This window comes from Podarcis pityusensis (assembly GCF_964106645.2).
Source record: "Podarcis pityusensis genome assembly, chromosome: 6".
NCBI lineage: Eukaryota > Metazoa > Chordata > Lepidosauria > Squamata > Lacertidae > Podarcis > Podarcis pityusensis.
In genome coordinates this window covers 44,558,896-44,577,345 of record NC_138030.1, presented here as the reverse complement: position 1 = coordinate 44,577,345, position 18,450 = coordinate 44,558,896, and the positions used below count along the sequence as shown (strand labels likewise).

General features: G+C 40.8%; 1 protein-coding gene across 1 annotated transcript in view; it reads left to right on the top strand.

Annotated features, from left to right (window-relative positions):
- Positions 1–8,557: 8,557 nt before the first annotated feature.
- LOC308479509 (bridge-like lipid transfer protein family member 3A) overlaps positions 8,558–18,450 on the top strand; it is a gene marked incomplete at its 5' end in the record, with an annotated part of 35,656 nt that continues 25,763 nt past the window's right edge. The window contains 4 exons of the mRNA XM_081010220.1: positions 8,558–8,709; positions 12,601–12,763; positions 14,964–15,002; positions 16,570–16,661. Of these exons, the coding sequence (XP_080866346.1) occupies positions 8,558–8,709; positions 12,601–12,763; positions 14,964–15,002; positions 16,570–16,661 (446 nt within the window). The remainder of the gene's footprint in view (positions 8,710–12,600; positions 12,764–14,963; positions 15,003–16,569; positions 16,662–18,450) is intronic.

The following is an 18,450-nucleotide window of genomic DNA, read 5'->3' as shown; positions in this document are numbered from 1 at the left end:
TGGTCAAGAAGGCAGTTTCTGCACATGCTGTAGAGGAAAATGAGGGGCAGAAGGGGCTCGCTAATCTGGGAAGGTAGCCCATCCAGAAGAAGGAAAACTCCCAAACCTCTGCTGCCTTGCAGGGTATCTTGGGGAGAAGAAAAGGCTAGGGAGTAAACTCTACACAAATCTGGAGTGGAGTCCTTAAAACAGTTGGATGGTGCCTTGTACACCTCCTTCCAGCAACTCCTGCAGTTAAGCTGGTGCCAAACGTATTGCAATCTAAACCACTGCGCCTCTTGGGCTTGCTGATCAGAAGGTCAGTGGTTCGAATCTGCGCAACGGTGGTGAGCTGCTGTTGCTCTGTCCCAGCTTCTGCCAATTCTTCCCAGTTCAAAAGCACACCAGTGAAAGTAGATAAAAAGGTACCACTGTGGCGGGAAGGCACTCATCATGGTGTCCTGCTGTGCCAGAAGCGGTTTAGTCATGCTGGCCACATGACCTGGAAACCTGTTTTGGACAAACCCCGGCTCCCTCGACCTGAAAAGCGAGATGAGCGCCGCACCCCATAGTTACCTTCAACTGGACTTAACCGTTCTGGGGTCCTTTACCTTTTATCTTTACTTTGTTATCTGGGCAACCCAGGACATACTGCCCAGGCTTGCACCCTGGGGAGGTCACTTCAGTGCTGCTTACGCTGCAGTTTGACTTCACCCCACAGGCATACTCCGTTGTCTCTCAAGACAGACGACTGCCAACAACACCACAAGTTGGAAAAGACAGCACAGCACTTGTACGTGCAGCAAATACACTGACGCACATGAAGCCCCCAGAGAGGGATCCTGAGGTCCCTTTTGCCTTCCAGAGGTGGAAGGTCACTCTCTCCCTCCTCTGTCAGCCTCAACAGCAGGTTTTTTTTATTCTTTAGTGTTGCAAAACTGGCTTCTACTGTTCTCTTTCAAACGGACCTAGATTACATCATCCTTGGGGGGAGGGAAGATGCATCATGGTCTCATATCTCTTCCATTGAGGATAGCATCAACTTACTGAGCAATTAGTCAGCAGTTGTATTCTCTCAAAGAAATGGAGGGTATGGGTGTGTTTAGCTAGTTAAAAGTATACTATTTAAATGGAATAGGAGGAGAACATAGATAGTCTTTAGGTATCTTCTAGATAAGCTAGAAATTAGGAAAAATTATTTATTCTCCGTCTGCGAATTGCCTTGGTTTGGACAAATTTGTATTTCTTATTAATTCTTTGACTATCACTGGCTCTCCAATGCCCATACATCCACACAATATTATTGAAGATTGCAATAGCTCAATGGCACAAAGCCCGGGCAGTGTGTGTGGAGGTCCTGGGCTGCCCAGATGACAAAACACTCCCTCCTCTGAGCCGCGCTGATGGGAAGCAAAGCAATGGCAGAGCATCCGGTTTGCATGCACAAGGTCCCTGCAATCAGTGGTTTTCCTACACCTGTGGTTTTCAATCAGTGTGCCGTGGCACCCTGGGATGCCACGAATGATGGTCAGGGATGCCGCAGGCAACACTGGCCTCTGTCCCTCTTTCCTTCGCTCCCTCCTCTGATGCCCTCTCAGGTCTCTGCCTCCCAAAGGCTTGCACAGCTGTTTGTTGCAGCAGTCCTGGCTACAAGCTCCCTAGGTGAATGGTGCTTCTGGGGCTGGCCAAGGGGTGCTTCCCAGGTCCCTGTGGGGCAGTGTGAGGAGGCACCTCTCTTTGGGGCGGGGGCAGCTCAGAAACCAGGGGCAGCAGCTGCTCAGAGGATTCCTAAGGAGAGCAGAGAAGAAAGGAGGCTGAGGGAACACTCCACAAGGGAGGGTGTTTGAAAGGGGTGAGGGACTGCCTGCTCTGCAGGCAAGGGGTGATATAACTGGGCTCCTGATCCCCACAGGGGTGCTGCAGAAAGAATGTAGTTGGTCGAGGGAGCTGTGGACCCAAAAAGGTTGAAAACCTCTGCCCCACTTCTACAATTTGGACTGGGAAAGATGCATTTTTGAAGCCCTAGCACTGCTGCCTGTCAGTGTAGACAGTACTGTGCTAGATGAACCAACGGTATTAGGAAGCTTCCTTTGTTCCTAAGAAGAGCAGCTTTGCATTCATGACTGTTTTATACCAAGTGGGGTCCTTGGCCTAATTTCATGCAGTTGGCAAGGGGCAGGCAGAAGGTTCCAGAACGAAAGATTCACTTTGTTCTTTAACCTTGTACAGTGATACCTCAGGTTACATACGCTTCAGGTTACATACGCTTCAGGTTACACACTCCGCTAACCTAGAAATAGTGCTTCAGGTTAAGAACTTTGCTTCAGGATAAGAACAGAAATCGGGCTCCAGCAGCGCGGCAGCAGCAGGAGGCCCCATTAGCTAAAGTGGTGCTTCAGGTTAAGAACAGTTTCAGGTTAAGTACGGACCTCTGGAACGAATTAAGTACTTAACCCGAGGTACCACTGTATACTGCTTTCAGATGAAGGTTGGTATACAAATTTAATAAATAGATTTATTTTTTTTTATTTTTTTTAAAAAACTTTGTATATTCCTGGCATGCACGCCCTGAGATATTACTCCCCAGGGAATGTGTCTCTTGAAAGTAAAAAAGTTTCCCCACCCTTGGTTTAGATCATAACCTCCTACATGTAGCTGGATAATTTGCAAGACTTCGTTAAACTAGTGACTGTGGTTGCCTAAAATATCTGTTGCAGCTGAAAGGAAGTGTGAAACCACAAAACTTCAAACTGTTAAAAATGGATGATCTTTTAGTGGAATGGAACTTTTAGCATAAAGATGCACCCCCTAAAAGTGCTGTGTGTTTGAAAGTAAACCAGCCAGCAGTACACTCCTGGTGCTTGAATTTAACCATGTAATGCCTAAAATCAAGTGCACTTTGTCTCGAGCCTGAAGATTAAACCATAGAGACAAAGGTGAAACCTTGCTTTAGCCTCCCCAGCTAAAGGTATGACAGGAAACATACTCGTAAGGCATATAGAATCATAGAGTTGGAAGTCATCTAGTCCAACCCCCTGCCATGCAGGAATCTCAACCAAAGCATCCATGACAGATGGCCATCCAACCTCTGCTTTAAAACCTCTGAGGAAGGAGAGTCCACCACCTCCGTTTCACTGTTGAACAGTTCTTATTGTCAGAAAGTTCTTCCTGATGTTTAATTCGGAATCTCCTCTCTTGTAACTTGAAGCCATTGGTTTGAGTCCTCCAGAGCAGGAGAAAACAAACCTCCTCTATCTTCCATGGGACCACCCTCCTCTTTCTTTAGAAATAAAATGGGGATAAGGCTCAAATATCTTGGTATTGCCAAGACTTAATGCTTGTATGATTAACATAGACAAAAAACATATAGTCACAAGTGTAGAGATGGAAATGGTTTAGGTTGTGGCTATCAGTTCTACTTGGTAAGGTCAGAACTCTTGGTGATCCTGTTAGGGAATAATCTGTGTGTACTCATTATTTTACATACTTATGCACACTTTTTGCTTGGTTTGTATGCTTTAATCATTTGTTTTCTTACGTTTTATTAGATCAGCTAATGGGAGGGGGCACATAAATGCTCAATATAGAGTACTTTTTATTCAGCAAAAATTGAGAGTTTTATCTGTTTGTCATGCAGTATCTCCCCTGAACCTATATTTGAATGGAACTTGCATGTATAAGCAATAACATTACATTATTGATTCAAAGTGGGACCCAATCCATTAGTTTGAGTGTGGAGGAAAGGAACCAACCAAAATCATTGCCGTTGGTCAAGAACTTCTGCATGCAAGAAAATAGACCAAGATAGATTTAACTACATTGTTCTGGTGAGATACCATGAACTCTCACAATCTAGTACACTAAGCCCACAACTTATGCGTTTTTAAACTTGTGCGTATTCAGCTTTACACATGTGGCCGAGAAAGGAAGGAAGGAGGGAAGGAAGAAGAGTGGGCAGGGTTCTGGGAAAAGGACTTTGGCAATCCCACCTGCCATTGAACCCAGTGTGTTTTGACTACATGCGATTTTGGCTTTAGGTGTGATCAAGTTTCAGGCTTACTGTATTAATAAGAGCATCCTGGTGGTAGTTGGCAATACTTCTCTGTTCTTCAGTGCTGTTTCCTAATTGAACTGTTTGCTGCACAAGTACACTAGCAGCCCGAGTTCTTAACATGTGGCTTCCCTCCTTAAACTGTGCCTTTTTATTCTCTCTCTCTCTCTGTGTGTGTGTGTGTACTAGAGTGTCATCCAAGCTGCTACTTTTTTTTTTTTTTTTGTAGAATACATGTTTGGTACTCGCTAGGTTCTATTTCTTTTCCAAACAGAGCTATTTTTAGTTCTCTACTCTGATGCCTTCCCAAGATCATCTTATTACTGAATCTGAAGCTACTCTGCAATACTCCTTAAATGTTTGTCAGTGTTCAGAAATCATTGATCTTTTCTTCAACCCCTGATTGATTTTTAGCTAAACCAAAGGAACTCTTGGCTTTTAAGGCTATGGATTTGCCTAAGCGTCATTCATGATTTTGCAGTGTATATTCCAAGGCTCTTATTAAATAGCTAAATGTGTCTGGTAGTAAATCTGCTTCATTGGATATATAAACACTTCCAAAAAGTAAATTCAAAGAATTACAGCTCTACCTGCCACACACGTATTAAAATTCCCACCATGGTCTGCATTTAATTCATAAAAATGAAGACTTTTTGATGTCTTAGTATTATTAATCATCTCATTTGGGTACTGTCCTTCTTTTAAGGAGGTCAACATAGCTGTCATGAGGTTCCTTCATTTATCTTTACAGCAACCCCTTGAGACTCACTTAGCTGAGTACAAGTGGAAAATGTATCTTTTTTTACATACTATGAAAATCTAGTTGGGTTAATCTTAGCTAAATGGCACATGGGATATTTCCAAATGGGAGTTTAATTTGCAAATGTGTTGCTTTGGCAACAGTTTTGTGTTTTTTTTAAATTATTGAATTTGTCCCTGAAAGCGTAAATCCATACAGGATTGGGGGAAATGTGGGTTGGCTTTTTGATGCCAAAAGTATCATGTGGGTGCTGAAGGAAACTGGTATGCCTGGGGAGCACTGACTCCACAATAAACACTGCTATGGAAGTACTGAAGGTCACAAAATAAAGCAAATATCCAATATCTGGCAACCAAAATGATTTATGTCTGTTAAGTAAGGTAACCAGGAAATATTATAAAGTGTCCAGATTTTTTAAAACTTTGTATGTATTTATAGAAGTGTTTATACACCTCCCTCTTGCAAAACACCAGAGTGCTATACAACAACATAAAAGCAATGCAAAGCAGTTATTGAAATGACTGGCTACTCAAGGAACATTTTATTATTTATTTTATTTCATAAAAATTTTACACCACTTGATTGTAAAAACAACAAACAAACCTCCAAGTGATGTACAAAAAAGGTCAAATAAAATTATCACTAAGAATTAAGAGCAGTAATTTAAGACCTTTGAATAGTTAAAATAACAATAAACGAAGCAGATTAAAACTCACATCAACTTCTAAATATCTCTGTAGGCTTGTCTAAACAAAAATGTTTTAGCAGGCGCCAAATAGGCAGGGAGTTCCGAAGTGTAGATGCTGCCACACTAAAAGATCAAGGAAGATGGAGCAAAGAGAAATTTTCTCAAAAGTGGCCTCTACCTCTCCCCCAGTGCCATTTCATAAAAACAGTTATGCTGCCACTGCTGAATCACAATAGTACCACAGTAGGAGCATGGGGAAGCCACTGCAATTAATATCTATGTAGGCTGTGTGTAGCAAACAACTCTTCTTTACCCTCAATTTTTTCGATAGCTGACCTAAAGGAGATTATAGAACGCTAGAATGTTATTTGATATTTATCATAAATGTTTGGCTAACTAGGAATTTTTTTTTGGAATGGATATTGAATTTTGAAATTCAGGGTGTTCAGACATGAACTTAGATTCAATTTTAAAGTGTACCTAAAAATGTAGACTCCTTACATCAGTAAGGATTTTTAAGAAAACACAGAAATAGGTTTGGCATTTCAAAAGTCCACTGTGTAAATGGCTTCAATTCCAATAGCAGATCCCACATATATACGGAAGCCACCACTCAAGTTCTAAATAGTGTGGCTGATGTTACAATGAGGTCCAGTAATAGAATTGTCAAAAAAGATGAATGTATAGAGAACATACTGGGCTGTTTGCCAGGTTCTGTTTCTTGATCTGTTTCTGGCTTGAATAGGTTGTTGCTGATGACAAGTAGCAATTTCAGATTGCGATGCCTATAAATAAGGGCAGTTCTTTACCTGAAGTTTCATTAATAGGGTAACCATCTTCCATAATCGGATGTTACAGTGAACAAGTCCTGTATCACTCTCATAGGTCAAGAAAATCTAATCCATTAGAATTAGCAGTCTCAGTTATTTGTAAGAGTTAAGCCATCCATCCGAAGTTAATTGAGTCAAGGTGGATCGAGTAGAAGCAGAAGCCTTAGAGTGCCACTCAAACCAAGACCCATTGGAGCAACACTGCCACTGCTGAGTCTACAGCTCCACCAGGCCATGTGTCTAGATTTTCTCAACAAATTTGCAATTTATCTAAAAAAAAAAGCTCACCAACTTTTGGGTTTTCCTAAAAAAAAGGTGTAACAATTTTGGGGTGTCATGGTTTTTAATTTTTGAAATATGGCAGCCCTACACTGTTTATACTAAGCTGGGGGAAAGAAACACGTCTGCCTCATCCAGCCCCTTTCTAGCATGACAAATCAAGGGTTTGGATTGTTTTATATATCACTAGAGAAGTTTTGAAGGTTTAGGATTTACAAACCTAAAACAATCCTCAGAACTTTAAAACTCAATGAAGGACTGTATTTGATTTAGTTGTAGAAAGGCTTGTTAGCAATGCCTTTTTGTGGAAATTCTGGTAGAGTTGCTAACCAATAGGTTATTTACTGCTTTTATAAAATATTCGGTCCTCAATTTTTTTCATTTATTTATTTATTACGTGCTTTTCAGGACACATTGTCCTTACAAGGTGAGGCCCTCCAAATGAATGATGTTGGACTGCAACGGCCTCCTTCCTTGACCATTGGCCATGATATCAATGGTATCTCTTGACCATGATATCTCTGGGCTAATGAAAATTGAGTTCAATGATTTCTGGAGGCCCAGAGGTTCCACACACATGCTTCAGTTAACTCTGGAATTTGTAGTTTTGTTAAGGGGTTGAGTGACTATTACAGGAAATTCTAATCACCTTCAGACCTAATTGTGTGGATAACAGGTCCCAGTGTGGTCTGATTAATATCCCACCTCTGCCCCGTCTTATAAAGTATTGCTAGTGCAACTGAGCCAGGATTAGCTAAAATGAGTTAGCCAAGTTAGAATCTACTGGTGTATTGCTCCTTTGGTCATGTACATACAGGCAACAACCGATTAATGCACACCCCAAAGATGCACAATTGTGCATGGCACCGAACCAGGATGTGACCCAATAATATAATATAACATGACACAAAAAGGGTGGAACGGGGATGGAGCAGAATGAAATGGTGCCATAAAAGGGCAGAGCATGCTTATATGCGTTCTGCCAACATGTGCAGGGGTCGGGAATAGAACCCTCATGTGAAGTGCTCATCAGCTGTATATCCCCGTGGTAACCACAATGCAATTATGAAAGTTGCCTACCTTTATTGATATATGGAAAAGAGAAACTTCTTTTCTGCCTCTTCATTCTAAGGCTCAGTGTACACACAATGCCAAGCCAAACTATGGCTTAATGTGATCCCAGATAGGAGATTGTGGTGGCTAAACTCTTCCCCTGGTACTCCTGCTGCTGCTTCTGCAGATATACTATCCAGGGCTAAGAACTCAGGCTGTGGTTTGTCGCCTCCAGACAAATCATGAGCCTGTGTTTGGTTGACATGATAAACCCAAACCATGGTTTAGCACCAGGTAGTGCAGCTGCAGTCAGACTAGGAAATAAGTGCAGTGGTTACAGTCTTCTCTCTGGGAACCCATGTCTTCATGCTAAGCCATGGCATGGCTTAATGTTACATGCAAACTGGGCTTAATTAATGAAGGTGTGCGATATACTCCATATTCTCCCGTGTTTCCTGTTCTAGTTTCCTACTGGTAATCTTCCTGCAGTTCCACAGTTCAAATCTAAAAGGAAAATCTATTTTGGACAGGCTACAGGGAACTATTTGCTTCCTGTCTACTTCGTGAGCCTGAGAAACTAACAGACAGCCAAGTCGCCCTCCTTCCTCTCAATTGTTAAATTAACATTTCTGTCTGTTGCCTGCAGAAACAGATGATGTGAGCTGGAACAAGTTACTTTTCTCACTTCTCATTTTGTATATACTGTGATAACATTAGAAAATGTTGCTTAGCCTGCCTGCCCTTGGCTGTTTGAGGCAGGGTGATCTCTTGTTTGCCACAGGAGCAGCCACACATTAATGCAAATATGACTATCTCTTTTTGTGAACTCAAGATATTTTTAGGTATGTTGTAGAGTTCATTGTTACTGACTGTTGCACTGCAGAATGGCATGAAAGTCATGGCTCTGGGAATATAACATGGTTTCACTGTTCACTGATATTACTGTTGGATCAATCCATCAACCTCTGATGGATGATTTAGAAGGATTGGGTCCAGCATCACTTTCGCTGTGCTTGTGTGCCAGTATCCATACTCAGCAGAGTTACATCTCAACGCAGCTCCTTCTTTGGTAGCGTCTTTGGGGTTGGAGGTACACACAGTAGGTAATAAACACTTATGGATGCCATAAAGATTCAGTCAAGTGTAGAACTTTACTTGACAGGCATAAAAGCATATTGGTAGCAAATATATACAGACATTCACCACTGCCATGGTCAAGGCATGCTTAGAGTCCAGCAAGAGTCCAAGACTCTCTGTTTCTCTTACCACAAGACACAAGCAAGAGACTCACAAGTTATACAGAACCATTGGTATCAATACTTCCTGTCACACTGTGCACGTCCAAAGAACAGTTCCCACAGAAAATGTCCTTGCATAGACAAAACAATCTCAGCCTCTGCTGCTTCTTGAGACTTCTTCTCTGTTCTTCTCTGTTTCTGGAACAAATGATTCTCTCACACACAGAGAGAATATCCAACAATAATTTCATGCACTGAATAATAGCTTAGAAGAGAATCAGAAGGCAGAGGATTGTCCAGGTGATACCTTTTCCTACAGCTGGTAGCACCTGCCTGAAAGTGCAAGGAAAGGTATTGCAAGAAAAAGTTATTAACTAGTACAAGGAATTTGAGTAGCTACTGTTGTGGACTGTGCTTCCTGTGGTTCTCCTGTTAGACTTTAGCCTGGGATTTGCATTAGCAGAGATAGATGGAGGCTTCACAGTGTCTATGTGTAGCATGCAAGCATCAGGCACTCTGAATCAGCATGCCTAACAAAAATAAAATCCTAGCCACCTAGAAGCCAACTTGTATATTAGTTATACATTAGGCGATCAGGAAAGTAGCCAATTCCTATGAGCAATGTAATGTGTGAAGATGGCAACTCTTGCAGTACTGTGGCAGCCACTTTTGTGGACAAGGAAATACATATTCGGCCACCCCTTTCATGGAAGTTCCTTCTGTAGTACTGAAGAGTATCTGCCTAATTATACTGCTCATATGATTAGATCATTGTCTATGCTACTAAATGCACATAGAGAGGCCAGTGGAATGTATGAATTAGCCATAAATTGGGTTCACCAGGCTCTCAGCTGTCTGTTCAGCATCTGTTTCTTGCAGAGTCACAGCCAAACCTGGAACTGATTCTACTTGTGACCAGAATAGCCCTTGTTCACTCTTCTTTTCCCCGCTGAGTTTCTGGCAGAGTTTTGCTGAAGTCTTTGTGAAAGGCACAATGAAGTAGTGCTTTTTCAGGCAAAAGGAAATGAGAGAACCACAGGGTGTGATTAACACTGGAATCTAATCTTACTCTTGCCAACAATGGGGTCTTTTCTTCTCCACCTGCTGGGCTGCTGTGAAGAATTAGAATTAGTAAAGAGGAATGTGTGTGAAATGCTTTTGGGTTTTCAATAATTAGCAAATTATCAGGCGGATAATCTCAATGAACTGGGATCCAGAAAGGATGAAGATACATTATCACACAGTTTCAGTTCAGATTGTTTCTTGTTGAGAACATTTTTCTATGGAGCTAGGTCCTTTGGAGAGAGGAATGGGCAGGATAACTTGATCTGTTTTTCCCTTGACAGTCCCTGTGGCCTGTGACCACACTGAGAGGCCTGGTTACAGCCTTATTGCACCAACCCAGAGTGATGTTGAATCATGTTAATGTTATGTGCTTTAAATAGAACTAATTTTTTGCAGAGTGATATAGTACTCTACTAGTTGCAGATTAGATACAGCCTAGGGATTCGTGTGTCTAGAGAGAAATAAAGGCTTAAATTGTTCTCTCATGGCCCTATTCACATCTTCATTGTATACATCAGGGAGAAAACAACCCCAGCCACTGCTACCTCATTGAATATAACTAATTAAATCAGGCACTCTGAATCAGTAAAAGCTTGACCACCTCAGGAGTGTATGCTAATTTCTCTTCCTTGAATTTCCAGTTTTAGCAAAAAGACACAACTCATGTGCATGGTAGTATCCTCTTCCTTGTGTTGGGGAGGACCGCTCAGTGGTAAAGCACATCTTTTGCATGCAAAAGTTCCCAGGTTCAATTCCTGGTATCTCCTGATATGACTGGAAAAGACTTCTGTCTGAAACATTGGAGAGTTACTGCCAAATAGTCCAGTCCAGAGGTAGGCAGAATCAGGGTCCACTGGTAGATCTCTAGGTGATTTTCAGTAGATCAGCAAGTGCTTCTGATTTCCAGTTGTCTGAAAATGGCAACAACTAAAAGGTTTTCACTTTCTAAATTAGGCTGATGTGTGGGGGCCCTTGGCCTAGCTTTGCTAAAGCAATGCCTACATATATCTGCCCAACTGAGCCACCATTTTGCACCTGGCTCCAGTTGGTAGATCTCAGGGTTTTTGCTGTTAAAAAAAAATTACATCCCACAAGTCAGAGGTCTGCTCGTCCCTAGTGTAGACATTGTTGGGGTAGATGACAAATGGTTTGACGCTGTATAAAGAAACTTCCTGGGGGTGGTGGTTAAGAGACTAAGAGCAAGATAAAGTTAACTTTTGTATTCCTTCGTACTCCCTCCCAAGGTTTGCTTTAACCTGGGTATAATTTTTCCTGTGCATCAGTACTAACCAGAATTGTGGCTAATCAGGATTGCCCTTGTACTCAGAGTTGAATAACCACTTCAAGTCCTGGTTCTAGATCTGATTACAGCAGCAATCCTGGCTACTGTTAATTTGCAGATGTAATGTTACACTGCCGAGAGTGGGAGAATGTGAGCTTGCAGAACATTCATGATATCCCTGTCATTTTAAGCAAATCAGGAATGTTACATCTATATCAGGCCAGAGGAAGAAAGTGAAAACATACACTAGCAAATTTCTGTCATTGTGTATCTGAACTTGGTATTTTCACCCCTCCTCATAATGTTCCCAGTATCAACAAGAGCTGGGAGTTTTCTGGGATTGGGCAATTCTAAGAGATAGTTTTGGTATGAGTGATTCACAAGGGAGAGGGTATCAGGCAACCCTGCACAATCCCACAGCAAGCTTGCTGTTAACCTCAGATTGTGATAAACTCCTTTCTTTTTGCTGCTTAAGTCCTGCCTCATGCTAAATGGTTGCTTACAGAAAGCTTGTGGTAACTTCACATTATGGTGACGATATAGGGAAAATATCTGAACAAACATTAATTATGCAGTGTAATATTTCTGAATAGGGAACACACAATTAACTGGGTTTGAAAAAGTACAGCAATTCTCTTTTGCAGTGGATAACAAGGAGATGGCTGCTGTAAGTTACTTGAAAGGACAGGACAAGATTTTCCAGCATAGAGGAAAACAGGTTCACAGCTGAGCCTAAGTATATTAACTCATAAATGGGCAGAGAATTGCAGCCAGGGATTAAAAGGGCTGAGTGTCAAAAGAGAAGTCCCAAGTATAAATTTAAAAGAAATGCACTTCATAGTTTCACTGCCATCTTTGCTTTCCCACTGCTTGATGTATTCATACCAAAGTCTATTCTACTTTCCATTCCACTCCATTCTTCTACCTGTCATTTTACCCTGAAAACCTTTACAGTTTTTATTCAGCATTAGAACTATCCTCAGTCATCATATTGACTCTAATATCTGAGACCTACTCGGCAGGCAAGTGTACTGAAAGATATATGTGTTTTCTAGGAGGAGGAATTAACAGCTAATAATTATAGTTACTAGCAACAAGAGAACTTAATATGCTCCAGCTGAATTTTATCCAGATAAATGTTGCTGTCTGTATTATTTTTTGCAGCATTTTAAATGTAAGACGGATCTTAAAATGTTCATATTTCTCACTATATAATCTTGCAAAGGAGGACACTGCAAGAAGTAGACAATTTCATGACATAATTCTTACTTTACAACAAGAATTATGGTGAATGAGCTGAAACTGAGATGAAAGCTTGCTCTGTCCACTGATCCATGCAAGCTTTAGCTTTTTCTCTTTTTTCCCTTGGCAACAGGTTTACAAAGAACCTCTCTCCTGATAAGATCAACCTGAGCACACTCAAAGGACAGGGGCAGCTGACTAACCTTGAATTAGATGAAGAAGTCCTGCAGAATGTATTGGAATTGCCCACCTGGCTTGCCATTACTCGGGTCTTTTGTAACAAGGCTTCCATCAGGGTGAGTTAAATTATCAGCAAAAGCTTTTGCAGTACTGAAAGTATTTCCTGTCCTGACTACATGCCATTCTTCCTACTTTCGTACTAAACAAGTGCAATCCTCACTCCAAGCTGCTCTGGCTTTGTACCCAAATCGCTAATCTTCCCATACGTGTGCTATGAAATCTGCTCCAATAACTGGCACAAGAGGATCAAGTTCTGAACCAAGAGACGCTGCAGAAATTACAAGCAGACTGGTTAAATTCAGTTTTAAATTGATTGTTCTGTTTCATCTGAATTTGTTCTGTTTAAATGCATAATTGCAAGGATTGTATTTAGTAGTTGCAATTGAACATTTACACACAGAGCACAATGTTCTCCTCTTGAAAATGTTGCCCCAAGCTCTTTTTGACGCAGGAAATTGATTTTTCAGTTGATGTAAGCGAGTAATCGTTTAAGCTCCATTAGGATTACCCATAGTGACACAAACCCCGTGCAAAATGGTTTAGGAGATTGTTAATAAAAAGTGCAGCTTTGATTTGAACTGTTCCCAGAGTAATGACCCCATTGGCTCCTTTGCCTTCTTTGTTTAATACTCAGAGCTGCTTTTCATGTTACTGCTTTTTGATAGGGATGTTAATACTTGCAACATTTTAGGAACATTTTATCGGCTGAAACACCAGAAATGTCTGTTCCTTCTCAGTACATGTATGGAGAAACTACTGGAGAGTTGAAATTACTGATCCTCCTTTTGCCAATACATTTTAATTCTTTTCTGACATATGTATTAATATGCTTGTTGATAAATTAACATGAGAAGCAGCCCTTGCAAGAAATGCAAAGCAAACACAATAAGGGAGTGGACTGTTTGTTATACTCCCAAATATGAGACTGTATAACTAATGCAAACAGCAAGATTTCTCATGTGTAACATGACTCAGGATTTGATCTGCATGCGCTTTGGCAAGCTTGGTTATGAAAAATGTAACAGGCCCAATCTTTTTCAGGTTAATGGAAGGTTACATAAAAAACAGAAATTACAGAAACCAGCGAGGTGAAGGTTTCGTTTCATTGTCTCTAGAAAGACCATCTCATACTTCAGGGTCTCGGTACTGGATAAGTGTTTTAAAAGATAGCTGGAAAAGGGGCTTTGTAGCAATTCACTAACATTTAACAGCATTTCAGGTTTTGAATAAGGGTTATGAGGACCTCGGGTTGAATGTGCTTCGGGTTGAGCGTGTTTGAGTTGCGCTCCGCGGCAACCCGGAAGTAACGGAGCGGGTTACTTCCGGGTTTTGCCGCATGCGCAGACGCTCAAAATGACGTCACGCACATGCGCAGAAGCAGCAAAACGCAACCTACGCAGGCGCACCATCGCATCTTACGTTGCTTTCAGGATGCGAACGGGGCTCCGGAATGGATCCCGTTCGCATCCTGAGGTACCATTGTACATTGATTGGGATACAAAGATGAAGTTAACATAACAATTATGCAAGGGGGATAACTGATTGGGGAATCCTCAGATGCTCTGGAGTAGGGGTAGGCAACCTAAGGCCCATGAGCCAGATGCTGCCCAATCGCCTTCTCAATCCAGCCCACGGACGGTCCAGGAATCAGCGTGTTTTTACATGAATAGAATGTGTCGTTTTATTTAAAATGCATCTCTGGGTTATTTGTGGGGCATAGGAATTCGTTCATTCCCCCCCCCAAAAAAAAATATAATTCGGCTCACCACATGGTCTGAGGGGCAGTGGACTGGCCCACGGCTGAAAAAGGTTGCTGACCCCTGCAGTCTGGAGGGTCTTCCAATTCCCTGGAGCCTCCTGTCATGGGTATGGGAGATTACAGAGAGGTGGAACTGGTAACTTTCCTAAATGGGTGGAAATGCCTTTGGCTGGTGCAGCGGGATCTTTGGATCCAAGCCATTGTTTCCTGTTTGGCTGTATATTGTACTTGGGCATCTGATAAAGTAGGCATGAAGGTTCATGACACAATAAATCTAAAGACCCAAAGCACTCTTTGTTCTTTATCAAATGTCTTCTGCATGCAAGGGTACAAGAAATAGTATTGTCCTCAAACAGCTTGTATTTCCATAGAGCTGCTTTTACAGTGTCACTTTTCAGAGCAGCAGTTTGCTGGAACTGATCTTATTACTGTCACCCTGAATCTATTTAGCCCTTGTGACAGTTCGTGTTTATTTTACATCTGCTTTCTTGTTACAGATCCAGTGGACAAAGCTGAAGACTCACCCAATCTGTCTGGTAATGGCCTTGCTTACCTGTTAGTGAGAACTTGTAACTCTAGATTGTTTCAGAAAAAGAGAGAGCATGTGTTTTCAATGCTGGAACTTAAGGCTATATACTTCTACTGTTGATCAAACTGGTGGCAGCATAGGGCTATTTCCAATATTGCAACTTTCATTGAGAGGTATAGTCCTGTATAATTCCAATGATTAAAATTAAAATGTGGGAAGGAAAGAACTGATACCTAACTAGTGAAATACACTGACTTTTCCATATATGCATTTCTGTGTCTATTAGCCATGTTTTATATTATAATGTTCCTTCTTGCATTTTACTAGTTGCTTCCAAGGCAAACATCTAGTTTTGATTCAGTTGTGATTCTGTTGTGTTAAATCACTTCTGAGATTATTGCCTTACCTGTGTATACTCAAAAATTATACACAAATGCACATCTTTGTGTTTTTTAGAGTAGTGACTTGTGAGAATGAAATATTTTTTTTAATATGGTTGTAATAGGCTAAGTAAAGGTCTTTTCTTTTCAGATCTAACAGAAAAATGTCTTTTGTATTGCAATTTTTCTTTTTCTTTTTCTTTTAGTAGCTTATTGTTCCTTTTGAGGGGATGAGAATACTGTTGGGATTTTGAGGGGCATTTGACACACATGGACAATATGTCAATTCCTTACCTAGAAATGTCTGTCATATAGAAATGTTGCAATATGTAACGTAAACATAAATTTGCCCTGAATCTAGGCATACATTTTAATATGTTTCAGTATTTAATTTTTGTGTGCTTTATAGTACAGTTGTGATTCTCCCCCCGCCTTGATTTTACTATTTTAGATTTTGTAAATCTCTTTAAGGGTTTTTTAAATAATCCAGCAGTGTATAAATGTTATGAAATAAAATAAATAAAATAAATTATTGTGGAACTATATGTTTTTTTGCAGACAAGTGTTCCCTAATTTGCCTTTTCTGGAATAAAGTAATGGTGGGAGTTGCCAACCGTTACAAGGGTAAATAATTTAGTAGGATGAAAAGGTATTTAATCCCACTTGTTTGCCAGTACTTAACTGGAGATTCCCCCAATCTCAAGGTTGTTTTCCCCCTAGCTGAATTTACTTACAGTTTCAAAGCTTGAGTAGGCAGGATATAAAATAATAATAGTAATAATAATTATATTAAAGGGTGGTAGCCAACTAAGGTTTACTCAAAAGTCTATTTCAATGGGTCTCATGATAATTTACCAGTATTAATACAATTTTATAAAGGACGATATAGATTTGGGAAGCATATGAAAGAAAGAAGAAAAATGAGGAACAACATTCAAAACAGAGAACAGCCAAGTAGATGCACAGAAAACATTGCTGTGTAAATAATAAGGAGATTTGCCCCAGGAAGGTTTTGATACTTGAAACCTATTGGGCTTACCAGACTTGTTTGCCTAGCCTCTCACTTGTGCTAGTAATTAATCCTGCAGTTTCAGAAGGAGCCTGAATATCTTAAACCCAAACCTTTAGGATAGCTAATGAACACTTTTTTCTTAGGTAACTTTTCCATGTCTTGTTTCCTTGCTATGTTCACAGTTGTTGGATAAAGTTGAAGTGGAGATGCGGACATGTGAAGAGCCCCGGCCACCCAATGGACAGTCTCCTATTGCCCTTGCTTCAGGACAAAGGTTAATATTGCTTGTAACCAACATTTGTCATTGCAGTGTTTTATATTACTTCTGCTTTCCCTGTTCCCAAATGATGTGTTGGGTCTGACTTTGTAATCCAAGTTTTCTACTTTTCAATTCCTGCTGCTTGAGATTTTACTGAAAATCTGGACACTTATGTTGAGCCTGTACTACAGAATACAGAGCCTGACTTCTGTATTGACAAATAAAGTATTATACGTTTAGACTCAAAACCACAACAAATTCTGCTTTTATATGGCTTTGGTGTAATAGCAACCCCCCTGTGAGTCTTGTGTAGTTTTTCCTTGATCCTTTTCTTTCTTTTACAAAATGCAACCAGGGAGGCTACATTCTTTTGCAGAAACCTGGGGAAATGATTCTTAACCTTTTCCCTGCTTAATAATCCCACTAAGAAAAGTTACAGGTTTTTCTTTTCTTTTTCTTCTTTGCACTGTAGGATCTAGATGGGGGACCTTTTTAATTTTAATTTTGTATTTGCAGCCTGGAGGTTCCTTACCCCCTGCTACAACATTTCTGGCTTCTCTGCTGGATGGGACTCTGTAAATGAGTATTTTTGTTAATGTGGAAAGAATTGTTATGTGGCACTATACATATTGTACACAGGTCCCACTTACTGAAAACAATGGAAATTGTTTGTCAGGCAAGCATTCACATAATGAGTCCACAATTTCCATTGATTCTTATGGGAACATTTCTAATTGGGGATGTGTCTCTTTCCCCTCTCTCCATGGTTTCTTCTTGAAATGGTTGCAGCTAACCAGCAAAAGTAAGACAAAGAAAATACTGACTTCTCTGATCTCTCCTGTTCCCTAGTTTGTCTGATCTCTCCTGCTCTTTGATTTTTCTGATCTCACTACCTCCATACCTCCCTGCATGGTTTTCATCTGAAAATGGCTGTTACCAACCAGAAAAGCACAAACAAGCAAGGAAATAAGGAAGCAGGCAAACTCCAGATGTTTGGATATCTGAATATGCAGAGTATATAGTAAAATTTAGGAATAATTTTTTATGTTTGGATAAGTGAATTTTCAGAGTGGGCAGATAGTGGACCCTGCATGTATACTCTGTTTAATTAGTTGCAGCCACCAGAGTAGTACAGGCAGGGTGGCATTGCTTACCTAGATTCCGAATGCCATATGTTGCTGCCAATAACTGAGAAGTAGTGTGGTGCAGTGGCAAGAGCCCATGCTGCCCCAGCAACTGCTACTGTGTTTCTTGTTGTTAATGATAAATAGTAAGGGGTGCAGGTGGCGCTGTGGTCTAACCCACTGAGCCTCTTGGGCTTGCCAGTCAGAAGCTTGGCGGTTCGAATCCCCACAATGGGGTGAGCTCCTGTTGCTCTGTCCCAACTCCTGCCTATCTAGCAGTTTGAAAGCACACCAGTGCAAGTAGATAAATAGGTACCATTGTGGCGGGAAGGTAAACAGTGTTTCCATGCGCTCTGGTTTCCATTACGGTGTTCCATTGCACCAAATATAACTTGCTCCTCTTTGTTTATTACTGTAGGATCATAATTGCTCATGAGTGTTTCAGTTTATAAATTGAATTCAATTACTGAATACATTATAATATCCTGAAACATCAGAATTTCACATTCATGAGCAGAGGGACATTTCATTACTACAGTGCTCCTTGATACTGAAGAAGGGTTGGAGAGTATAAGCATGGAGGTCACATCTAGCTTGTGAATCTGCTGTGTTTAATACCAGCCTAGCAGAAACTTGCCTTGTAACAATGTTATGTCATGCTGCAATGATCAGATTTCCTG